The sequence below is a fragment of the Rhea pennata genome, chromosome 29 (genome assembly GCF_028389875.1).
Source record: "Rhea pennata isolate bPtePen1 chromosome 29, bPtePen1.pri, whole genome shotgun sequence".
NCBI classification, from domain to species: domain Eukaryota; kingdom Metazoa; phylum Chordata; class Aves; order Rheiformes; family Rheidae; genus Rhea; species Rhea pennata.
The window spans coordinates 4,343,345-4,366,859 of record NC_084691.1 but is presented as its reverse complement, the minus strand read 5'-3'; the positions used below and the strand labels follow the sequence as shown (position 1 = coordinate 4,366,859).

Genomic DNA, 23,515 nt, shown 5'->3' with positions numbered 1-23,515 from the left:
TGTCCCGGGCTCTTCCTTGGCGGCGGCGGCGGCGGCCCCGCGCCCACGTGTCGGTTCCCACCGTCCCCGCCACGTGACCTCCTGGGGGGGGCGTGGATGGCGCGCGGCGGAGTGACGGCTCGCTTGGCCAACGGCGTGCGGCACCGCCCTTCCGGCCGCCGCGGATTGGCGGTAGGGCGGACCAACGAGGCGGAGGGGCGGGCGCGCGGCGCGGAGGGCGGCGAGGCTGAGGCGCGAGCGAGGTAAGATGGCGGCGGCGCCGACTCCGCGCAGCGCCCACCGCCGCCTGCCCGCTCTCCCGGCGGCTTCTCCCCACCCGCGCGGGCCGGGGGCGCCGGTTCTCCCCCCGCTCCACCCACACCCCCCGGTGCTCCGTGTCGGCGCCGCCGCCTGGGCTCCCCCGGCTGCCCCCCTCACGCCCGCGGACAAAATGGCGGCGCCGGGGCGGCTGGGCGGCGCGAGGGCGCATGCGCGGGCCCGGCGCGAGGCGGGTGGCGGAGCACGTGCGCGGGGGTGGGGGGGGGGGGGGGGAGGTGGCCGAGCGCGGGGTGCAGCGGGGAGTGGGGCGGACCCGGGATGCCCCGGGGGGGGGGACGGACCCCGGCGGGAGGGCCGTGCACGCGGGGTGCCCCAAGCGGGAGGGCGTCCTGCACGGAGCGGGTGCCCCGAGGGGAGGGGAGCGCGTGCAGGGCCGTGCACGGGGAGGGGGGGTGCCCTGCGGACTGGGGGGGGGACCTGCGCTAGGGATGCATTGAAAGATGGACTGGGAAGGAGGGGTCCTGCGCTATGGGGTATGCTGGGAGGAGGACGTCCCGCAGCGGGGGGGGGGGGGTGTGCAGGGATGGAGGGATCCTATTTTGGGGGCTAGCTGGTGACCTTTGCACTGGGAAGATGGAGTGCTGTGTTGGGGGGTGTGCAAAGGTGGTTGTGGGGACTGGGCACTTGAGAAGGAGAGTGGACATGGTGGGTGTGTTCGAGGGTCCTGCTCAGGGAGGATGGTGCTTGGAATTGAGGGACTGGAGGAACAGTTCTGTATTGGGTGGCAGATTGTGCACTGGAAGGGAGCGTTCATGCCCTTGGGAGGGCACAGGGCTGGGGAAATCAAGTTCTGGGGGGAAGGGATTGCATGGTGGGGTTGGAGCAGTTGCCCGCGGGCATGTGGGGATTTTATGCAGAGGGCAAAGTGAGTCTAGAAAATGTACCCTGACCACAGTGCTGGTGGGCAGCAACATTTGGTAACTCAGGTTAGTGAAGTGTGTTACCTTCTGTGCAGAATTGGGGTTACTGTGAAGCTGAGTTTCCTACGAAACTATGTCTGTAAGCACAATTTCATCTCCTACTTATCCCAGGAAGACAGAGTTTTGTTCAGATGTTTGCAGATATTAGCAAAGACTCTTCTTTATTAATTGTTTCATTTCTTTTAATCAGGCCTGTATTTCTTTGGCAGGTGTTGGCATGAACAGAATTCGGATCCATGTTTTGCCGTCAAGTCGAGGACGCCTTACTCCTGTGCCCCGGCCCCAGGAACCTCTGTCATGTGCCTTTACTCACCGCCAGTGTTCCCAGCCGCGGCTGGAAGGACAGGAGTTTTGTATTAAGCATATTCTGGAAGACAGGAGCGCCCCTTTCAAGCAGTGCAGCTACGTTTCAACAAAGAATGGAAAACGGTGTCCGAATGCTGCGCCCAAACCAGAGAAGAAAGATGGGTCAGTATCTCCATTTCCCAGTCCCCTGGTCAGTACTGTATAGAATTAAAATGGGCAGAAGCAAGAATACCACGGTGTGAAGGCATAAGTCTGCAGCGCAGGTGTTGCGGGTTCTTTTCCTTATTCTACTGCTGCACTTATGTTAATCTCAGACAAGTGATTTTCCATTTTTAAAGCATTCTTAATCCAGCAAAAAGACTCTGCGAGTACTGGAAGCTCTGTATGGAGTCATTTTGGTGCAGCAGGACTGTCAGGCTGCTGCCCTCTGTCATCAGAAGGTGGCTGTGCTCTATCAGGAGCCAGGGTGCTTTGTAGGAGCTGCAGTTGCCTCCACGTGGTGCTGCACCTGAGCTAACCCTGGCAAACTCGAGTTGCCTGTGTCTGTGCTTATGGTTAATCCTCAACATGGATACTCTAATCATGTATTATTTGGAGTTGATGACCTGGCTGTACTTGTTGTTCTTTGATGCGTGTAAAATATTTTAGCTGTAATGGATGAAAGGACCTGAAATAATTATTGACACCCAGTAAACACGTCAGTAGAACAGTCAGTTACAGTTGTTGAAGCATCGGCCTTTATTTAATTCCCAGAGGTCACTGAGATTTGAACAATAGTAGTCTTGATTCTGCCCTTGGTGCCTCTGCAGTAATAAGGATGCATCTAACGTGGGCCAGTGTGCTCTGCATGAAAACTTAAAGTCCGGTATGAATGTTTGGAAGCAGAAGAGTTCAGCTCCACGGCTTGAAGTAAAGAGCCCTTTTCTCTCCGTGCTGCTGTGCTCTGTGGCTGCCAGCTTCAGTGCCAGAGGTGGTGTTTAATGGTGATGTGTGGTCTGCAAGCCACTTGGGGCTCTCTGGTATTTCTGAACAATACCAGCAGTCAGTGATAGAGTTCCGTTTTGCTCATGAAGGATAGCTGTGAGTGTGGGATATGCCTTCTAAAGGGCAGGGAGTGTTTCTCACTGTATCACTTGTTCGTTTTGCTGGCTGACTTAGAACCTGGAGTCGTAACGTGTTTTTGATTTATTTGACCAGTGTGTCGTTCTGCGCGGAACATGCCCGTAGGAATACTCTGGCACTCCAAGCTCAGATGAAAAAGTCCAATCCTGGACCTGTAAGCGAGACTCTCCTTTGCCAGCTTAGCTCTTACGCCAAAACAGAGCTGGGCTCCCAGACTGCAGAGAGTAGCCGCAGTGAAGCCAGTCGAATCCTAGGTAAGAATTCAACGTGAAAACTGGTGAGAGAGAACCAGGCGTTCTCTTTTTCTTTTTTATTTTGTTTGGAAATGGCAAGAATATCACTTTCTACATTCAGTAGCAGAAATGGGATCCTTGGGTCTGTGGTGTAAAAGTCATGTCCCACACCCCTGTTTGTTTTGCCTACCAGTGACTATAAGTATGTCACATTGCAGGTATATCACATCACCAGACCAAAATGTCGTAGGTTCTCTTTTCTTACTATTGCAAGGTAGAAATGTCTTGAAGCTTCCCTTATTGCTGGTTTAGTCTCTTGCTGTGCCTTTCAAGCACTGCTGTTAGATGTGTCTGTTCCTTGCAGCTCAGTGGTGAGCTTCCCTTCTTGCAGGGTCACTTAGTGGGGAGTTGGCAGGTGGTTCATAGTTCCTAAGTAGGCAAGAATGTTACTCCTCAGGAGCTGTATATTTTGGCTGCAAATAATTGGTGGGTTTCCTGATGTACCATGTTGCTTGCTTACATTGTGCTGGGAAGAAATCTCTGTTGGAGAAGAGACAGAGCAGGCTCACCTCTGAACTTGCCGTGGAACAACCTTCCCCATGGTCCCTGGCTGCTCTATGCTGGAGTAACGAGCGCTGGGAAGCAGGGCAGGGTCCTGTTCCTCACAGAGACTTATCTTTTCAGATGAGGACAGTTGGAGCGATGGCGAGCAGGACCCTATCACAGTGGACCAAACGTGGCGAGGGGACCCAGACAGCGAGGCTGACAGCATTGATAGCGACCAGGAGGATCCCTTAAAGTAAGCTGGGTGATGGTGGCTCCAAGGTGGTTACACATGTCCTGCAGAACGCCCTGAATTCAGTGTGATACCAGGGTGGATGGTGGTTATGTTAAAGAGATGACGTTGCTAGTGTTGCAGTTGGACTCTGTGTCTCTGGTGAGTTGTTTGGCGTGAATACTTGCAAGTCTTGGACTTGGTGGTCCTTCTGTGAAACATTTACAGTTGATTGTCTTTCAGTGCAGAGTAGCCTATCTAGCCAGGCATTTAGCAGCAGTCTGTGAGTGGTTTCTTAGCTTAAAAAAAAAAAATCAGTTCTGCTCCTAACCCATTGATCTGTCTAATCAAACCATGCTCAGTCAGTGTTTCAGGCAATACCCATGTTATTCAGTAAGAACAGCCCTGAGGAGGTCTTTACAAAATTTACCCTGTTTGGGTGCTTTTCAGGCACGCTGGTGTATACACAGCCGAGGAGGTGGCTTTGATCATGCGAGAAAAGCTGATTCGCTTGCAATCTCTGTATATCGATCAGTTCAAACGACTCCAGCACCTTCTGAAAGAGAAGAAACGTCGATACCTGCATAGCCGCAAGGCAGAACATGAAGCCATAGGCAAGTACTGGTACAAGTAGTCACTGATCCATATTCATCTGGCCATGGGATACAGTGCTTCTCTAAAACACACAGAATCATAGAATGGTAAGATTGGAAGGGACCTCTGGAGATCATCTGGTCCAACCCTCAGCCCACGTGGGGATTGAACCTGCAATCTTGGCATTAGCAGCAACATGCTCTAACCAACTGAGCTAAACCTGTTAACACTATGCAGAACTCTACATTTAAAAATGCTTTTTTGTTGCATTTTTTTTGGAACACATGTAATTGCAGTGCTGGCTTTGTAAGGGTGAGAATTACTGTAGAATTGAAAGCGAGATGGAGAACGTATTTCTGTGGCTGGCCTTACGCCTGGAGATTGGTATCATTTGGGTTAGAAAGGCTGCCGGATTTCTTTGCTCTTCAAAGTTTGCAATGTTGTCAGGAAATGAGACTACAAAGTTAATTCTGAGACAAAAGTTCTTTTTTGTATGGGATTTCCTGTTTTTGGTTTTATAAACAAAAAACGTATTCATCTGTAAGGTCCTGTCTGTATCGGCAAAGGTTTGTTTCTGTACTTACGCTAGTATTGCTGTAATGACATTCCTTCTTAGCATAGATACAACTCTTTCCTGCAAAAGCACTTTTTCTTTGGTTGGACTTCTTACTGTACAAAATTTTAAGGCAGGAATTTGTAGTACAGCAGATGAAGAACTGTGTTGTATAACTGGCTGAAGGTGTTGCAGTGCAAAGAATGCACTCTAGCATAGCCTCTATAATAGCTCATCCCGGAAAAGGGCATTGTACGGTCCAGTCTCAAGTAAAAATAACTGAAAGTTTTATACATAATAATTTTGTAGAACTTGTTTTTGCAAACCAGTAATAGAAAAGCAGATGCTGAGCATTGCCCTGTAATTACAGCTGGGAATGCTTACGGGAAACTTCCAGAATTTGCACATGAGTAAGCTGAAATTTGACAAATTTTATATTCTGCCTGCAAAAATCACAGTACACTTTTGACTGGTTAAAGTATTTTAAAAGATGTTGTTTAAAAATATTCCATCAGCCCAAGTATTCATTGTCTGCACAGAGCAACTGGGAAAAGTTTCTGGATGGAGGCTGCTTTGTCAGGCTCTTATGTAACCAAAAGATGTGCTTCCTGTTTATGTGTGCAAAACTCACTGCTAGTTCACTAGATGCTTTGACATCTGTGTCATTAATCAGCTGTTGGAACTCTCGACAGCTGATTTTGGCTCTCAGTACCAGAAAAATAAAATCAGCATCGTTTTCTTTAAAAAAAGCCCTATCAAAAGAGGGGGATGTTGGCTTAATCGTGTTGGAAGAAGGTGGCAGATAGGGGATGGTATTTCCTGATCCTTCCTTTGCTTCCCTGCAGGCAGCAGCCTTCTGACAGGCCCGGAGGGGCTTATGGCCAAGGAGCGTGAGAACCTGAAGCGACTGAAGTGCCTGCGACGCTATCGGCAGCGCTACGGCGTGGAAGCCCTGCTTCACCGCCAGCTGAAGGAGCGCAGGATGCTGGCGACTGACGGTGCTGCCCAGCAGGTGGGTGTCCAGCTCTGGTGTCAGTCTGGTTTGAGTTACAGCCTTGCCTGGAAACTGGGTTTTTCCTCTTATCCTTTCCTTGGAGTGATCCTAGGCCAGATCTCCTGGATTTCTGGCCCTGTCAGATTGCCTGCTGTCATGCTCAAATCTGAACCCAAGTCATGTGTGTGCAACAATTTTTTCATCACTATTTTTAAATTTAAAGTATTCCCTTAGCTGACTTCTTAAAGTTACAAGATCTATCTGGGAAAAGCCATTCTTTGAGACATCCTTTTGAGGTGATAATGTTCTTTGTATTGAAATTGAGGTTTGTTTTACTATCTCAGGTATGTCTCAGAAGCGTGAATGAAAAGGACGTAATGAGAAGTGAGAATCCACCATAGTGCAAATGAGAATTTAATCTTGGCACGTTTTTGAGAGCAAAGTGCTGTATAGCAGAGGGGGTTTCTCTGGAAAAGAGACAGAAAATTTTCCAGTGCAGCTCTGAGCTCTTCTTTTCTACTTATTTTCAGGCACACACCACTCGCTCCAGCCAAAGGTGCTTGGCCTTTGTTGATGACGTTCGATGCTCCAACCAGTCTCTCCCGATGACCAGGCACTGTCTTACTCGTATCCTTTGATGTCTGTGCTGTCTTGGGCTGCACTCGTGACTGCTGGCAGTTTGAAGTGCGCCTGATTCTCCTTTTTAATTTTGGCCCTGAATCAAGGCCATCGGTTTGCTGTAGCCGTTGGTTTCAAGCAGGAGCCCAGAGGAATGTGTTCCTGTGGTATGTTGGCCAGTCCAGAGCATCAGAAGGGAATGGTCAATTCACTTGGAAGCAACAAGAGAACTTCATCAGGCCTGAGGGATTTGCAAGCAGATTTCTGGCCTTATTAAAGGAGAATAGAAGCAAATTCACACTCTGTTTGTGAATTATGGCTCTTAGAGGCTTGGCTACAGGTGCTGGGGTGCCAACAGCCATCCAGAATAGAGCCCGCTGAGTGTGCTATGAGAGTCCCACTGTGAGCAAGTGAGTAGGAAGGGATGTTTGACTGTTGAGACACTTCTCACACAGTGGATGTAAGAGGGCCTGAATGAGGGAATAGTTTCTAGCCTGGCTGGGGATGCCGTGGGCCATCTTGCTCTCATTTGGGCCCCGTGGAAGGTGTTGGTCGTTTAGAATGAAATCTCACGCTGAACAGTGTCTGCTTATCTGCTGTGTCACGTGCATCTCTGAAGAGCTTCAGGCTGTTCGACATCCAGATACGACCTTGGCTTTTCAACGTCAGACTCTGACTTTCCCCGGCCTCTCTCCAGTTTATAGATCGCTACCAGCAACATGGGATCCACAAACCAGACTTTGCCTCTGGGTACATCTGCACAACCCTTACGTGGGATTGGGTGGATATGTCCAGTAACAGGTTTGGATTGTGTCTCAAGTTGAGTTAGCAGCTGTTGCTGGTGTGAGTCAGGATAAACTCCAGTGCTCTGTCCCAGAAGAGAGCTCGCAGCCAGGGGGATGATGAACTCTTCATTTTGTTTTGTTATTGAAGTTGGCAGACTTGACTCCAACTATGCGCAGGGAGCAGCCCAGGCAGCAGGAAGCTGCCATTGTTTCTCTGTAGCGATCATATATTTTAAAATAAAGACAGGATAAATACCTTTAAAATGGTTTGAGCAAGTTGCTGTTTGCAGCTGGCTGACTGAGCAGTGCAGGCAGAGAAGGGAGTGGAAAAAGCAGGGTTTTATTTCCTTGTGTCTGAGTGTGTCAGCTGACTTTCACTGACACAAACAAGATTTTACTTTGGTTAGTCCTGCTGAGCCGATAACATCTGCAGTCTGCTGTGCTTTGTGCATTGTCAGGAGGCTCTTGGGCTTTGTTTGGTTTTCAGAAGCTTGATTGTTTGTGACAATGCGTTAAAGGGACCAAACCCAGCTGGGTTGTTGGGCTGCAGGTAGAGCTCGTGATTTTGTCAGCTTGGTAATTCATGCTTTTTGGCTACCAATAAAGTGCTTGGTCTGGAGTCGTTCAGAGAGATTAAAATCTGGCTCCCCACCCTGCTGTTCCTACAGAGACACTTTTCTGACCACATCTGCCCTTGAGTATCTGATAGATTTGGCTCTTCTGGGTTGAGCTCTGTGCTCTTCTTGTACAGATTATGGGCTCCCCAAAGCCTGTCTGGGAATCTTGTTAGTGTATTCGGAGTTTCCTTAGTGCGTGGAGGTTGGAATGCAGTGGTAAATTTGAAATCTAGTCAACCCAAACTGGGTTAAGCTTGGCGTCCTTTGCATTTTATGTGGGTTTGAAAGACTTTTTTTTTTCTCTTTCTTTTTTTTTCTCCCTCACTGCTTTGTGTAAAAAGGAAGCTGTAAAAAGAGCTTCGCAAATGTCAAGAACATCAGCCTGGCTAGTTATTTTGGTGGGTTTGATACTGAGATAGCTGACTTGCAAGACTTGCTCCACACTTGAAAGCAACTTTGGCACCAAGCATCAAATCATCACTTGAGTGGAATTTCTGTCTCCAAGTGAGCGCCCAAGAAATAAGCTTGGTCGTTCTTTGCAGTAGTAAATAGAAAGTTTATGATAAAAACATGGTGTATATAGACCATCGTACCATCAGCAGTGGGTCACTCAGTCATTTTGTAGGGTTCTTGTTTTCTTCTGCTGGAAGAAGATGGGATTCATTCTCTAGTTGCTGTCTGCTGATGGATTGCTTTGTAAGTGAGGTTCAATTGGAGCAGAGTTTCTGTTTGTGATTAAAGGCAGGAAATCCCATTTACACCTCTGGCAGGAATAGGTTTTCCATGGGGAAAGAAAATGTACTGGGAAGATAGAAATACCGGAACTAAATTCCTGGCTCTGGAAAAAGCATTGTGCATGCTAGTATCTCTGCTGCATGTTAGATGTTAAGGCTTGTGCAGATGCCTTTTAAATAGACGTCTGCAAATAGAAGTAAGCCTGTGCATTTGTAATATCTTCCATCTGAGGATCTGAGAGTGCTTTACAAGTATCCAGCTAAGTCTCCCAGCCCCCACTGTGAGGCTGTCAGCATTGCCCCCATTTTCCATCATGTAAATAAGGTAATTTGGCTCATGTCACTGGGCGGTCAGGATGCAACTCTGGAGTCTGGACTCCTGACCATGAAGGAGAACTGTATGTTTTTTAACACCGTGATCCCTGAACGGTGGGGTGGGTGGAGAGCTTTTATGCTTTTGGGTGGATGTTTTTTAATACCTTGTCTGCCATACTGTGCAAGTTTCCCTTGACCATATCTTTCCAGACATCTGTCAAGATACTAATCAGACTCTTTTTAAACCATGTCAAGGATCGGAGGAAGTGCCGTGCAACAAGCCTGTACCTGTAAGCCTCTCTGAGGATCCATGCTGCCCACTTCATCTCCGATTGCCTCCTCAGATGTATGTACCTGAGCAGATACTGTCTGTTCCTGAGGAGCTGGAAGCTGCCCCCACAGATCTGTACTTGAGCGCTGCTGAGCTCCAGCCCACGGAAAGCTTACCCCTGGAGTTCAGTGATGTAAGTCAGAGCAGTTGTGCAGTGTGCTGTAGTATAGACTACCTGTGACATGCAAGTAAGGTGTCCTGCTGAAAACCTTCCTGTGAAGGTTGCTGTTTTCATTACATATTACAAAGTCGCTCTAAAATGCTCAGGGAGGAGGAAGAGTGGGCTGTAATGCAATGAACCTGGTGTTCCCCTCAAGGAACGGACGTGGGCTTCGTGTAAAGCTGCTGTGTCCCTGGCAGAGTACATGCAGGTGCACAGGTCAGTCCTCTCCTTGGAAAAAGAGCCCAAGGCAAGCAGGCCCAAGTGGTGAGGGACCCCTCTCAAATAATTAGATTGTGTAGCACCAAGCATGCACAGCCCAGTAATACGAGGCTAAAATGTTAATATTTCTCATCTCTTTCCTTCTGCCAGGAGCTTGATGTATGAACTATTTTTGTTCCTGCTGGCTTGGGGAAGAATCATCTCTTGAAAAAACATACAAGAATGTGAGGGGTTTGGGAAACGCTTGTTTTTGTAGTGTTTTGAACATGATTGGTGACTGCTCCTTTAGAAGGGCTATGCTGCTGTTTAAATCCGTATTTAGAGGCTTTTTAAAAAGCGGATTTTTTTTCCTTCTCTCCCATGAAGAATACATAAGGATTTTAATCCCCAGATTATTCTGATATCCTGCATGGATGTTAAGCCTACATGCTTAAAATCCTCTGAGATTTGTTTAAACAAAACTACTGTGGTCATTTGGAGCTACTGCTCTGAATGAGACGTCACTTGCTTAAAAATTTGGATGTCGCCAAGATTCCTGAGTGCTTCCATCAGCAGGCAAATCGTGTAACCTAAAGTTTGTTGAAGGAGAAGGATTTTCCTGCAATTCTGGAGTCAAGGGGATGGCAACAGACACTGCTTTAACATGAGATACCATATGCTAGTGAGTGCCTTGAAAGCCTGTTAGTCTGGGGCTGCCTGGTAGGAGACTAGTTCAGGCATAGAGCTGCTGTGGAGTAAAGACTGGATCCCGTGCCCACTGAGGTCAGGGGGAGCGCTTCCACTGACTTCAGTGGGCATTGGAGCAGAGCCCAGTTCTCCTTCCTGTGGGGCTGAGCGTTCACAAGGCAGAGCCAGCACGCTGCTGTATGTGAAAACAGTCTTTGTGGGAGATGTTTTTTCAGGTCAGAAAGGAAAAACATGACTGTATGCCCCTCACCTCCCCTTCAAGAGGGTTCTCTTGCTCTGTGCGGGGTTTCAGTGGCTGTTTGGTGACAATCCAAGGGCCTTATTTCTGCCTTTTTCTCCCCTCGTACTCTGAGCCAGGCATGGATGTGAACCTCAGAGTAGCCTACTTTGGAAGTGGCCTTACTGGCAAGTGTGACTTCTCCATGCTGCTGAGATAAGATAGCATGTGTCTGCCCTCCTTCAGGACTGCGTCGAGGGCCTTTCAGGCTGGAATTTTTCCTGTCGTAGACACCCTTGCGAGAACCTTGCCTCCTTGCTTTCAAAGGATTCAGAGCTACATCAGTATGTATGGCTGTGTAGAGCCTCTGTGTTTTATCTAGCGTAACACTAGCCTGTTGAAGTGCCACTCCGGAGTCACAGACAATCCCGCCTTGATGTCAAAACTCCCTCCAAAGCCAAAACAAATACTTTCCTCTAACAATAGGCTCGGAAGAATCCCAGCCTCTCGCGTCAGCGGTGTTATCAGCACATGCTGCAGACAGCAGCAAGCGGGCAGACAGGAGGAGTAAGCTTGAGACTGTATATGCTGATGTTATGTGTCAGGGCAAGCAAAGAGGGCTCTGCCGAGTCTTGTCAGGGGGTGAAAGTGGTGAGTGTCTAAGGAGATCAAAATCAGACCCTTTCACAGCCCTTTTGGCTGCTGCAGGAATGCTTCCGCCATCTGGGGCAGCACATCATGTTAGGCTCTGGACCTTGTGCCCCACGCTTTGTCTTCCTTTGGTGGGAGTTCAGCGTTCCCAGCCTGGATCACACTGTTTCTGGAAAAACAAGGGCCCCTCAGACACCCCGTCTCCCTTGGCTCCTTGGGATGTCTCCTTCTGATGGGCCGCTCCTGGTGTTTTCTCTCTTAGGACTTGGACGTGGTGGGTGATGGCATGCAGTGTCCCCCGTCCCCTCTGCTCTTTGATCCTTCTATGGCCCTCGAGCAGTCAATCAGAGACGTTGCCGAGGCCCCCATAGACATATTGGCCCTGGAGGAACCTTCCCCAGCAGGTGTCCCACCGCAGATGGTGCCGACGGACAGAGGGAACTTCTCTGCCCACGTCTTCTCCCCAGTCATGGAGCCTCCTGCAGAGCTACCTGCACAGGTACGGCCAGGAGAACGTGCCAGGGGCTTCCAGCAGTGAAGTACAGCTCCTTCTGCAGGCAGCCCTTTGCCTTCAGAGCTCTGTAGCAAGCTGGAAGATGCCCCCTCATGGGGGAGATCCGCTCCCTGTTTGCAGGCCTGCTGTGCCAGCCAGGCCCTCAGGTGGTTGCTTTCCCATGCAGCAGAGCTTGGACCCACTCAGGCAGCCCGTGTTGCGCCCACAGTCTGGATGACGCTATGAGAGCTGCGAGGATGGTAACCAGAGCTCGTCCTTGGGGTGGCTGCGAGCTGCCTGCAAAGGACAGGCGGTCGCCTTTTCTCCATGGATGGTTTAACGCCACTGTGTCTTCCTGTGTGTGGGATGGGTGTCGCAGGAACTGTCTGGGAAGCGTTAGGGATATCTTGGCTGGGGGCTGGGACAGTGGCCTGACCTCCCGTGGGAAGCCCCTTTTCTTCCATGTGGTGAAATCATCTTCTGGGCAGCGGGCTTGTGCTTTCTCTCTCTTCAAATAACATTTACTCCGCAGTGCTCTCTTTTGAGTGTAATTTTTCCACTTGCTGCTCTTGGTGTCCTGCTGGGAGCCTGCGGCTCGCTCAGGAAGTGCCCACAGGGTGTCTTTGGAGGCGTCCTCAGACGCCCCATTCTGTGTCTCTTCTCTCGGATGCTGTTTCTGCAGCTTGAAGAGGTCACTGCAGTGCCTCCCTCCTCCCGGGAGCGAGCGGGCTGCTTGCAGCCATCGCCTGTGTGGTGGGGCCGCAGCCCCGGAGCTCGCACCCCCCAGGCCCTGAATGAAGGCCGTCGGCTTGGCGTAGCCGTTGGTTTCAAGCAGGAGCCCAGAGGAAGGACTTCTCCCGGTCTGTTGGTGTTCCCATCTGAAAATGGAACGGCCAATTCGTGTGGGAGCAACAAGGCGCAACAGGCTCCCTCGGGCTCCTGCCCGCCTCTGCCCAGGGCTGGTCTGGCCGCAAAGCCCTGGGAGGTGCCTGCTTGACCTTGTTTTTTTTGCTTCAACAGAGTCACCTGCCGATATTGGGGTGCCGACCCGGGCCAAAGGACAACAGGAGGCAGGAGGAAGCCACATCCTCTGCCCAGGCCCATGGAGCGGCCGCAGCTGCCAACGGGAACCTAGAGCCGGCGTCTGTGAGCTGAGACTGGGAACGAGTGGCCTTTCTAAGATCCCGTGTGAACCCTCTCTCACTCTGAGCCCTGGCAGCCCCTAAGTGGGACATGCACATTATAAACACACAGGTGTTGGTGTGACTGCCCAGCACCTTCCCAGACAGCAGCTCCTCCTCTGCCAGAATGATTCCTGGAACGGCAGGGCCTGAAATGTCCGACCGGCGGCCCACAGCCGGGCTAGTCCTTCCCCTGCGTTCCCCGGCCCTGGCTGCCACGTGTTTGTGGTGAAGCCTGCCAGCGCCCGCTGGCGAGGGAGAGTCCGTTAGCAGCAGCGGGAGAAGTTGGAGGTGTTCAGTGGAGGGATCCTTGGGTGACTTACCGGGGAAAGGACGGGGTGGCTCTGCGCACTCGCCTTGTTAGCGAAGCGGTGGCTTCCTTGGAGGGGTGAGACGTGCCAGTAAGAAATGGCTTTGCAGGTGGGGAAAGGACGTGCTGTACGTGGCACGTCAGGAGTGCACGTGCTTGTTGGAGGCATGGTTGGTTCCTCGTGCGGTCCTGTGCGCCAAAGCAGGTCTCCTAGCTGCCTGCCAGCTCGTCTCCCGTGTGCCACGGTGCGCTGCTGTGCTGCTGCCAGCCCTGCGTGGGCTCCGGACCAGCTTTAAGCTGCAGGGTGCTGGTCCTGTGTATGAGTGTTTGAAATGTACTGTGTAAAGTTGTCGGTTTGCAGGAGGAGGTTTCCCCTCCCGCAGGTAACCCAGACAATAAAGAGATCAGCAGATACTGAAGCCCGGAGCTTCCCTGGGTCGTGCTTCAAGAGCAGCGTGAGCGCGCACACTTACCCAGGAGGATGCAGCTGCTGTCCTGGGGCACCGCTGCCGAGGCAGGGCGATCGCCGAGGGGGGAGGACCTGCCTCGAGCGAGGGCAGGACAGGCTGGAGCTTGAGAGCTGCTGCTGCAGCACCAAGCTGCCCTCTCCGCCCGGAGCGTGGGACCAGCGCTGCCGCGGTAGTGACAGACGCCCGCTCCCTGGGGACGGAGAGTTCAGGAATGAAAACGATGCGCTCGCAAACCTCCCGAGTCCCGCCGCAGCCAGTGAAAGTACCCAAATTCAGGTTTCACTCCCTTAGCGTGAGCCCGTGCCGCTGCCGCGCGGGGCTGGGCGCCTGCGGCCGTCCCCCGCGCGCATCCCTCTTCCCAGGGCTCCGTCGCTGGCGCGTCCTGCGTGCGCGGCGGCAGCCTGGGAGCCGAGGGGAGGTTTGTGTTTAACCGCACGGCCTGCTCTTTCGCTAGAGAGATGACAGAGTCCTGCCGTTCCTGAGCTATTTTCTTACTTCTGGTGATCTAAAAATATTGCTGCCGTCGCTGCCTGTCCTCTGGGCGAAGGGCCGGGCTCGGCCGCACCAGATGTCCCTGCGTGGCAGGGCCCTGCTGTGCCGACCGGGCCAAGCTGGGCTTATCCCGGGCTATGTTAGCTGAGCCAGGCTCCCCGGTGCCGCAGGGCCGGGTCATGCCAAGCCGAGCCAGGCTCCCTTGCACCAAGCCATGCTGTGCCAAGCTGAGTTGAGCTCCTGGTGCTGCAGGGCTGAGCTGAGCCAAGCTGTGCTGTGCCAAGGTCCCGGTGCTGCAACGCTAAGCTGTGCTGTGCCATGCCAAGCCGGGCTGAGCCAGGCTCCTGGTGCTGTGCTGAGCCGAGGTCCGCTGCTGCACCAAGCTGTGCTGTGCCGTGCCGAGCCGAGTGGGGCTGAGCTCCCGGTGCTGTGCCGAGCAGAGCCAGGTTCCTGGTGCTGTGCCAAGCCGTGCTGTGCCGAGCCGAGCTCCCAGTGCTGTGCCGAGCCGAGCCGAGCCGAGCGGGGCTCCCAGTGCCGCAGGGCTGAGCCGAGCGGAGCTGGGCTGTGCCCGGCCGCTGCTGGAGGCCTCGTCCCGGCAGACACGGAGCAGCGCCGGGGTCCGGGTGCCGGGGGGCGGCGAGGGAGGGGGGACGACGGCGGCGGCGGCCCCGGGACCCCCCGCCGCCGCCGGGCGCGGATTGGCGGCGGCGGGGGCGCGGGGCGGAGCTGGCCCGGTGGAGCCATGACATCACCGCCGCCGCCGCCGCCGCCGGGCCAGCCCCGGCCCCGGCCCCGGCCCCGCTCCCGGCCCCGGCCATGCCGCGCCGCCGCCGCAGCCCCCGGTGAGTCCCGGCCGCGGCGGGCGGGCAGCGGGGCCGCCCCGGCGGCGGTGGCGGCGGCGGCGGCGGCGCGCGCAGCCGCGGGGCCGCGCACGTGCCGCGGGGGCTCCGCGCGCTGCGGCGCCGGTCGCGGCTGCCCCGACGGGGGGGGTGGGGGGGATCGGAGAGGGCGGGGAGGGGGGGGTCGGGCGGGCTCGGCCCCGCCGCGCCTGCACCGACCTTGGGGCAGGGGAAGCGGCTCGGGGCGGCCCGGCCGCTCCCCCCGGTGCGTCCCGGTGCACCGCTGCTGCCGCCCCGGCGCGTCCCCGCTGCCCCCCGGCTGCCTGCCCAGCTCGTCCCGGTGCCCCTGGGGCAGCCTGGCTGCCCTCCCTCCCCCCCCCCCCCGTGTGTCCTGGCTGTCCCCAGTGTCCCCGCTCTCCCCTGCCGCAGCCCCGTTTCCGCTGCCGCCGCCTCCGGTGCATCCGCGGCGTCCCCACCGCCCGGGACGTCGCGGCTTCCCCCGCGCGTCCCTCCCTGTCCATCGTCTCTCCCTCACTGGCCCCAGTCCCCTGCCTGACCCAGCCATGATGCCCCCGCTGTCCCCGGTGCAGCCCCGCTGTCCTCACGGCATCCTGACCGTCCCTGCTCCGTCCCTGCTCGGTCCCTGCTCCCCCTACGCCGTGTACCCCGCGGCTGTCCCGGTGTGTCCCCGCTGTCCCCAGGGCATCCCGGCTGTCCCTGCTGTCCCCGGTGCACCCGCAGTGGGTCTGGGACGCTCCGGGCTGTCCCCCCTCCCCCCCGGCCCCGTGCCCCCCGGCTCCGTGCCGGGCCAGGGCGGGAGGCAGCCGGAGCCCGGTCACGGAGTCTCGGTGCCCCCCGGCGTCACGGGGCGCAGGGAGCAGGCAGCTGGGGGGCTCGGAGGGGGCGGGCACGGCCCCGTCGTCCGTCCGTCCGTCCGCCCAGGCCGCCCCAGGCCGGCGCGGTCCCGGGGACCCCGCGGCTGCTCTTCCCCTCCAGACGGAGCCTCACTTCCCCCCGTGACGCAGCCGGAGCCGCCGGCTCCGGGGACGCTTCCTGCTCCCGACGGGCCGGCCGGACGCGCCGACGGGCGCCACGTGCTGCCCGAGCGCGGAGACCGCGGGGACGGGGACGCGGACGGGGACGGGGACGAAGCGTGCGAGCTCCCCGCGGCGTCCGACCCGCCTGCACCGGCGGACGGAGCCGGTTGTGCCGGCGATGCCGGCGTCCGGGGTGGAGGGCCGAGGTCGGGCAGCCGATCCGGGCCGCCCGGCTCGGCCCACGAGGTGCCCGCGCCTCGGGCAGCCGGCGGTGCCGGGCACCGTGCCGGGCTCCCCGGCAGGTCCCCCCGCTTCACGCGGCGCAGCCGATTTTGCCGTCCGGGGCTGGGGCCGCGGCGCAGCCCGGTGCCCGGTTCCCCCGGGAGGCCTCGGCCCGAGGGGCCCGGACGCCGAGCGGCCCCTCTGCCCCCGGTGCCCTGCTGCCGGGGGGGGGGTGGGTCATGCCCCGGGGGGCCCTCTCCCAGGGGGTCCCGGTGCCCCGGGGGGACCATCTTGGGGGAGCCCCGCTCCGGGGGTCCCAGCACTCCGATGGTCCCAGTGTCCCGGGGGTCCCTCTCGGGGGGGGGGGGAGGGCCGGCCCCCCGAGGGAGCCCCGCTCCCGGAGGTCCCCGTTCCCTGGCAGTCCCGGTGTCCGCGGGTACCGCTGCCCCGGGGGTCCCTGTGCCAGGGGGTCCCGGTGCCCCGGGGGTCCCTCTCCCAGGGGATGCCAGAGCCCCGGGGGTCCCGCTCCGAGGGATCGCGGGGCCCCGAGGAGCCTCTCCGGGGGCCGCCGGTTCGCAGCGGCGGCGGCGGCAGGCCCGGCTCCTCCCCGGCCGCGGCGGGAAGGCGGAGCCGGGCCGCCGCCGCCTCCCAACAATAGCGCGGCCGGGCCGGGCCGGGATGGAGCGGGGGCCGCCGCCGCCGCCGCCACCGCCACCACCGCCACCGGCTCCGGCGCCGGCTCCGGGGCCGCCGCGCTGAGCGGGGACGGACGGCGCCGCCCGAGGCCCGGCACGGCCCGGCACGGCCCGTGAGTGCGCGGCGGGGGGCGGGGGCGGCGCGGGGTTCCCGGCCGCGCGCCCGGGCCCGGCGCCGGCACCGGCACCGGCGCCGCTTCGCCAGCACCGGCCTGAGCTTGGGCGCGCGCGGGGCGCCGGGACGGGGGAGCCGCGGGGAGCGAGCGGGGCCGCGCCGGGGGTGGCGGCGTCGCGGGGGTCCTGGTGCACCCCGGTTCCCTGGTGCTGGTGCCATCCCAGGGAGGCCTGGGCGCCCCAGTTCCCTAGTGCTGGTGGCATCCTGGGGGGCCCGGTGTGCCCCGGTTCCCTGGTGCTGGTGGCATCCCGGGGGGCCCGGTGCGCCCTGGTTCCTTGGTGCTGGTGCCATCCCGGGGGTCCCGGTGCACCCCAGTTCCCTGGTGCTGGTGCCATCCCGGGGGTCCCGGTGTGCCCTAGTTCCCTGGTGCTGGTGGCATCCCGGGGGGCCCGGTGCAGCCCAGTGTCCCGGTGCCAGCAGTTCCCCGCTGCCCGGGCAGGGGCAGGAGGGAGGTCGGGGGCTCCGTGCTGCCCCGGTTCCCTGGAGCAGGACTCGGCCCTGGCAGCTCGGCTGCAGCCGGGGGTCCCCGCGCACCAAGGGGGCCCTGTGCCCCAAGGGGGTCGGGTTTGGGGGCCCCCTCTCAGCTCGGTGTCCCCCACAGGTGACAGCGCAGAGGGACAGGGCTGGGGGTGTCTGCCCCGTGCTGGCAGTGCCCCCGCGCCAGGTAAGGGGGCTGGGGCTGGGGCTGGGGCTGGGGCGGGCGCCCGCAGCGGGCCGTCAGCTCGGGGCGCTCACGCCCGTCCCCTTGCAGCCAGCCATGTCGGAGAGCGGGGCCGAGGCGCCGGGAGCCGGGAGCCCCGCGGAGGGTGGCGAGACGGGCACCAGCCATGAGCTCCTGCAGCGGCTCCGCGAGCTGGAGGTACGGGAAGCAGCGACCTGGCCCGCGGCCACCGCGTAGCTCTGGCTTAGGCCACCAGGCAGCTGTGGCCACCAGGCAGCCATGGCCAGTGCCACCAGGCAACTGTGGCCTCCAGGCAACTGTGACCAGTGCCAGCTGGCAGCCATGGCCACCAAGCAGCTGTGGCCACCAGGCAGCTGTGGCCACCAGGCAATTGTGGCCTGCAGGCAACTGTGACCAGTCCACCAGGCAGCCATGGCCACCAAGCAGCCGTGGCCACCAGGCAGCTGTGGCCACCAAGCAGCCGTGGCCACCAGGCAGCCGTGGCCACCAGCCTCAGTGCCCCTCATGCGCAGCCGCCTCGGAGGGCGGCAGTGGGCTGCAGCCCGGCCCCGTGCGCGTCCCTCTGCTGCACCCCGGCCCCACAGGGAGACGAGGGTTTCCCTCTGCGCCGTTGCAGATGCGACTGAGGCAGGGGGGGGCCCAGGCGTCCGGGCCCCTGCTGCGCCCCCTCCGCCGACCTTGGCTCTGTCCCCAGGCAGAGAACTCGGCCCTGGCACAGGCCAACGAGAGCCAGCGGGAGACGTATGAGCGCTGCCTGGACGAGGTACCGGGAGCCCGCGGTGCCCGTGGGCTTGGGGCGGCGCGTGTGCACATGTGCTGCCGGGCACGTGGCAGCACGCAAGTGTGTCCTGCACTGCACGCATGCACCTGCGCGTGTGTGAAAACATGCACACGTGTGTCTGCCCAGCGCGCGTGCACGGCTGCCTGGCTGCGCTCGCGTCCCGTGCATCGCCGTACGCGTGTGTGTTTGTGCCCGGCCCTTCCTCGCGAGTGCATGTTTCTGTGCACACGCTTGTGTCTGCACGGTGCGTCGCACCAGTGTGTGCGCGTGCGCCTGTGCACGCAGGTGTTGCTGCGCACACGTGTGCTTGTGTCACGCACGCGCGCGTGCGCTGGGCCCCTGCCCACGGCCGCGCTGTCTCTGCAGGTCGCCAACCACGTGGTGCAAGCCCTGCTCAACCAGAAGGTGGGTTGCCCGGCGGGTCCGGCGCAGCGCGGCGCGGCGCTGCACGGCGCTGCACGGCGCGGGGGCCTCGTGCCCAGGGCTCACACGCCGCCCTGCCCCGCACCAGGACCTGCGGGAGGAGTGCATCAAGCTGAAGAAAAGGGTCTTCGACCTGGAGCGCCAGAACCAGACGCTGAGCGACCTCTTCCAGCAGAAGCTGCAGCTCTCGGCCGGCTCCCTGCCCCAGGTAGGGCCCCGCCGAGCCCCCGGCCCCGGCGCGGGGGCCGGCCCGGCCGCTCAGCGCCTCCGTCCCCCCCAGCTGCCCTCGCACCCGCCGCCGGCGCCCGCGGAGGCCCCGAGCAGCCCCCAGCCGGGCTCCGCCGAGCAGCCGCCCGCTCTGCCGCTGCCGGCGTGCTGCGGCCCCCCGAGAGAGGTAGGTCCTGCGGCGTCCCCGGTCCGGCGGCATCCCCATCCGTGGTCCGGCGGCATCCCCGTCCCCGGTCCTGCGGCGTCCCCATCCCCACAGCATCTCTGTCCCCAGGGCGTCCCCATCCCCAGTCCCACAGTGTCCTCATCCCTGGTCCTGCAGCATCTCTGGTCCCATGATGTCCCCATCCCTGCCCCAGCACCATCCCTGCCCCCAGTCCCACGGTGGCCTCATCTCCGAGCCCACGTCGTCCTTGTCTCTGTCCCTGCGGCGTCCCCATCCCCGGTCCTGCAGCATCCCCGTTCCTGGTCCCCCAGCATCCCCATCGCCAAGCCCGCGGTGTCCCCATGTCCGAGCCCGTGGCATGCCCATCGGCAGCACCGTGGGCTGAGCCCCCCACGTGCCCGCAGGCGCCGGCAGAGGGGCCGGCGGGCGCCGTGGGGCTGGACGCCCTCTCGCCCTTCCTGAAGAAGAAAGCGCAGATCCTGGAGGCGCTGCGCAAGCTGGAGGAGACGGCGCCGGTGCTGGGCACCTCGCCGCCGGTGCCGCCCGGCTCGCCCGAGTCCCGCGCCAGCGCCCGGCCGCCGGGCCAGCCCCGCTGCGGGCACTGGGGCGCCGACGGCAGCCCCTGCTCCTCGCCCGAGGGGGCCGGGCCACCGCGGGGGGCCCTGCTCAGCGCCCTGGCCGAGCGGCTGCTGCGGGGCGACGGCGGTGCCGAGGAGGGCGGCCACCCCGCGCCGCCGGCGCCCTGCAAAGCGCGCAAGGCGCCGGGGCCGCCCGCGCCGCCGCGGCTCAGCCCCCAGCTCGCCCGCGCCTCCCGCATCCCGTGCCGCGGCGGCGGCCACGCCGAGGCCTCGCCGGTGCCCAGCCGCCGGGCATCCCCCGAGGCGCCGCCGGGCGCCGAGCCGGGCGGGCAGCGGGCGGCCGCATCCCCCCCCGGCGCCCGGCGCGGCGCCGGCGGCTCGGCGCCCACCCGGCGCCCCGGCAAGAAGCCGCCGGAGCCGGGCTACCTGCCCTTCAAGGAGCGCCTGGCCGCCCTGGGCAAGCCGCGGGGCGCCGAGTGCCGCGAGCCCCCCGGGCGGGCGGCCGCCGGCGGCAGCCTCAAGCCCCCCGCGCCGGCGCCCGGCGCCGAGCCGCCCGCCCGCTGCTACTCGTCAGTGGGCGCCCGGCCCGAGGGCGAGGGGGCCAAGGCGGGCGGCAAGGGCCGCGCCGGGGGCGGCCGGACGCCGCCGCGGGCCCCGCCGGGCAAAGCCGCCCGCAGCCCCCACGGCAGCCCCACCAAGCCGCCCGCCAAGGCGGCCGCCGGCAAAGCCGGGGCGCCGCGGCCGGACGAGCCGGCGCCCGCGGGAACCCGCAAGGCGCCCGCCGGCCCCGACCCCCCCGGTGCCGCCGCCGCCGCCGCCGCCGCGGCGCACTCGGCCATCGAGGAGAAGGTGATGAAGGGCATCGAGGAGAACGTGCTGCGGCTGCAGGGCCAGGAGAAGGCGCCGGCGGGCGAGGTGAAGCCCAAGGCAGCCGGCGGCCTCGCCAGCTGGTTCGGGCTGCGCAAGAGCAAGCTGCCGGCGCTGAGCCGCCGCGCCGAGGCCGCCAAGGGCCGGGACTGGGCCGGGGCGCCGGCGCCGCTGCGCCGCGAGGTCAAGCTGGCCGCCCGCAAGCTGGAGGCCGAGAGCCTCAACATCTCCAAGCTGATGGAGAAGGCGGAGGACCTGCGCAAGGCGCTGCAGGAGGAGCAAGCCTTCATCAACGGGCTGGCGCTGGAGAAGGGGCGGCCGCGGGCCCGCGGCGGCCCCCCCGAGCGCGGCGCCAGCCAGCTGCAGGTCATGTACCAGGAGGTGACCGCCGAGACCTTCATGCAGCAGCTGCTCAACAGGTCAGCGGCGCCCCGGACGCCTGGGCCCCTCCCCAGTGCGGGCAGGGGATGCAATTGTGGGGGGGGGGGACCCTCTTAGAAGGGTACTGAGAGCTGGCAGCATGGCATTTTGGGGGGGGCAGGGGGTCCCCGCCGCCCCTGATGCCGCCCCGATGCCGCCCCGTCCCCAGGGTGGACGGGAAGGACGTGTCCTACGAGAGCCGCCTGGAGCACAAGCGGGACCTGTGCGACTTCCAGCGGGTCTCCCCCGACGCCAAAGACCCCCGGCTCTTCCGCCCGCCCCGCAACGGCATCGTGGGCCACCTGCGGGGCTGCCAGGAGCCCCCCGACAAGGTGGGTCGCCCCCTCGGGCCCCCGCTGCACCGGCCGGGGTGGGGGGGGCACCCACCGCCGCTCACCCGCTCCCTCCGCCGCAGGGGCCCGACCTGGCGCTCCGGGACGAGCTGCCGTCGGACGAGAGCTTGTCCGAGTCCGGCACGTCGCAGCATTTCCCAGGTGAGGGGACGCGGCCGGATTTTGGGGGGGGGGGGGGGGGTCATGGGTGGAGCCTTGGGGGGGGGACCCTGACGCCCCCGCTTGCACCCGCAGCCTGCGGGTCCCTGACGCGGACGCTGGACAGCGGCATCGGGACCTTCCCGCCGCCGGACTACTGCGGCGGAGCGCCGGCCAAGAGCGCGCCGAAGCCGCGCGGGCGCCCCGAGGCGGCGCCGGGGCCCGGGCCGGCGCGGCCGGCCGCCCTCACCAAAGTGCCGCGCAAGGCCCGGACGCTGGAGCGGGAGGTGCCCAGCGTGGAGGAGCTGCTGGTGCCCGGGAAGCACCAGAGCATGCCGGCGTTTCACGGCGTGCTGGCGTGCGCCGAGCCCCCCGCCGGCCTGCCCGGCCACCGCGGCTGTCCCCAAGGTGCGTCCGCGTGGAGTGTGCATGCACGGGCCAGCCACGTGCAATGCACGTGCTTGGTGTGCACCAGTGCAATGCACGAGGACATGCATTGTGCACACTGGCGCCTTGCACGTGCATGGTGCACGCTGGTGCAATGCATGGTGCACACTGGTGTCTTGCACGTGCATGGTGCACGCTGGTGCAATGCATGGACGTGCATGGTGCCTTGCACGTGCATGGTGCACGCTGGTGCAATGCATGGTGCACACTGGTGTCTTGCACGTGCATGGTGCACGCTGGTGCAATGCATGGACGTGCATGGTGCCTTGCACGTGCATGGTGCACGCTGGTGCAATGCATGTATATGTGCGTCGTGTATTGCACACGCATGGTGCAATGCGTGTGCATGGTGCAGCCCGGTGCAATGCACATGGATGTGCCGTCTGGTGTCATGCCGGGGCACCCCCCCCCCCCCCAAGGACTAACCCGCCGCCCTGCCGCAGACGCCGAAGCCGGCAAGCCATGGCGCGTCCAGCAGGGCGGGAACTGGACCTTCCCGAACGCCAAAGCGTGCGGTGCCGCCGACCCCTTCCTCTGCGCCGCCGGGGCGCCGGGGGGGCTCTGCCGCCCCGCGATGGTAAGGGGACCCAGCTCGGCCCACGGGGGGGGGGGGGGGGGGCTCTGGGGACCCCCCTGTGATCAGTGCTAATTCGCCTCAGCGGGTGGGTGTTGGGGTGTTGGGGGGGGGGGGTGTGCACAGTGCCCCCCACCCTCACCCTGTTCCCCCCCCCAACCCCGCAGGCACCCACGCGCGGCCCGGCGGGGCGGCGGGGGGCGTCCCCGGAGGCGCCGCCGCCGCTGCCCCCCGCCCTGAGCGCCAGCAGCAGCCGGACGCCCAGCGCCTCGGACGTGGGCGACGAGGGCAGCACGGAGGCGCGGTCGCGGGACGCGGGGCAGGGCCCCCCGGGGCTCGAGCACTCCGAGTCGCTCAGCGACTCGCTCTACGACAGCCTCTCGTCCTGCGGCAGCCAGGGCTGAGGCCGCCGCGGCCCCCCCCCCCTCGCCCCCCTGCCCGGCCCGGCCCGGCCGGGCTCGCACGTCTTCCACCCCGGACCCTTCCCCCTGCTCCCGCTTCCTCCCCGGCGCCGGGGCGCTGCCGGTTTCGGGGAGGGGGACGCGGGCGCGGGGCGCGAGCCGGGGCGCTGTGCTCGGCGCTGCCCCCCCCCGCCCCATCTCCCCTCCTTCCGCGTCGCGCGCCTGGCCCCCGCCCGGCTCTCTCTGATGGTGCTATCGCAGTGTACAGCCCCCCCGGCCGCCGGGGCTGGGGCTCGGGGTTTTTAACTCAATAAAGCCGCCCTCCCCTGGTTTATTTATATAAGTTATTGTGAACCCGCTGTCCGTCTGTCTGCATCTGCCCGCGAGCTGT

The 23,515-nt window shown here is 61.3% G+C and overlaps 2 protein-coding genes and 2 non-coding genes across 13 annotated transcripts; all 4 read left to right on the top strand.

The window, feature by feature from the left end:
• The first annotated feature begins 218 nt into the window (after positions 1-218).
• On the top strand, positions 219-13,555 carry KANSL2 (KAT8 regulatory NSL complex subunit 2). 10 transcript variants are annotated; one of them, XM_062597210.1, is made up of 11 exons: positions 857-1,317; positions 1,448-1,706; positions 2,742-2,920; positions 3,584-3,698; positions 4,125-4,292; positions 5,671-5,833; positions 6,346-6,442; positions 9,095-9,348; positions 11,415-11,651; positions 11,836-11,905; positions 12,666-12,744. In XM_062597210.1, the coding sequence occupies exons 1-10, from the start codon at positions 1,197-1,199 to the stop codon at positions 11,881-11,883; spliced, it is 1,641 nt and encodes a 546-aa protein (XP_062453194.1). In that variant the 5' UTR covers positions 857-1,196; the 3' UTR covers positions 11,884-11,905; positions 12,666-12,744. The 10 variants fall into 10 exon arrangements, 9 of the variants coding, with proteins under 9 accessions (XP_062453196.1, XP_062453197.1, XP_062453194.1 ...); XM_062597209.1 differs by having other exon boundaries at positions 11,833-11,905; XM_062597212.1 differs by lacking the exons at positions 857-1,317; positions 11,836-11,905 and adding an exon at positions 219-242 and having other exon boundaries at positions 12,666-13,555.
• Positions 6,525-6,660, top strand: LOC134152292 (small nucleolar RNA SNORA2/SNORA34 family). The gene has a single exon (XR_009960991.1). It is a non-coding gene; the product is annotated as a small nucleolar RNA SNORA2/SNORA34 family (small nucleolar RNA).
• Positions 12,430-12,562, top strand: LOC134152293 (small nucleolar RNA SNORA2/SNORA34 family). Its single transcript, XR_009960992.1, has one exon. It is a non-coding gene; the product is annotated as a small nucleolar RNA SNORA2/SNORA34 family (small nucleolar RNA).
• A 1,313-nt stretch (positions 13,556-14,868) lies between the features above and the next one.
• On the top strand, positions 14,869-23,221 carry NCKAP5L (NCK associated protein 5 like). The gene is made up of 14 exons (XM_062597106.1): positions 14,869-14,940; positions 17,668-17,730; positions 17,818-17,925; positions 18,443-18,511; positions 18,896-18,934; positions 19,041-19,160; positions 19,233-19,346; positions 19,751-20,200; positions 20,462-21,210; positions 21,381-21,543; positions 21,627-21,705; positions 21,799-22,110; positions 22,593-22,726; positions 22,891-23,221. The coding sequence occupies exons 3-14, from the start codon at positions 17,824-17,826 to the stop codon at positions 23,125-23,127; spliced, it is 2,568 nt and encodes an 855-aa protein (XP_062453090.1). The 5' UTR covers positions 14,869-14,940; positions 17,668-17,730; positions 17,818-17,823; the 3' UTR covers positions 23,128-23,221.
• Positions 23,222-23,515: the final 294 nt, after the last annotated feature.

Bases quoted from the DNA above. Each gene is read 5' to 3' on its own strand.
- KANSL2 (XM_062597208.1), top strand. From the start codon at position 1,197: ATGTACCCTGACCACAGTGCTGGTGGGCAGCAACATTTGGTAACTCAG. The intron at 4,293-5,670 runs GTACTGGTACAA...CCCTGCAGGCAG, and splicing joins GAACATGAAGCCATAGGCAA to CAGCCTTCTGACAGGCCCGG. The intron at 6,443-9,094 runs GTATCCTTTGAT...ATATCTTTCCAG, and splicing joins GACCAGGCACTGTCTTACTC to ACATCTGTCAAGATACTAAT.
- NCKAP5L (XM_062597106.1), top strand. From the start codon at position 17,824: ATGTCGGAGAGCGGGGCCGAGGCGCCGGGAGCCGGGAGCCCCGCGGAG. The intron at 18,935-19,040 runs GTGGGTTGCCCG...GCCCCGCACCAG, and splicing joins AAGCCCTGCTCAACCAGAAG to GACCTGCGGGAGGAGTGCAT. The intron at 21,706-21,798 runs GTGAGGGGACGC...TTGCACCCGCAG, and splicing joins CACGTCGCAGCATTTCCCAG to CCTGCGGGTCCCTGACGCGG.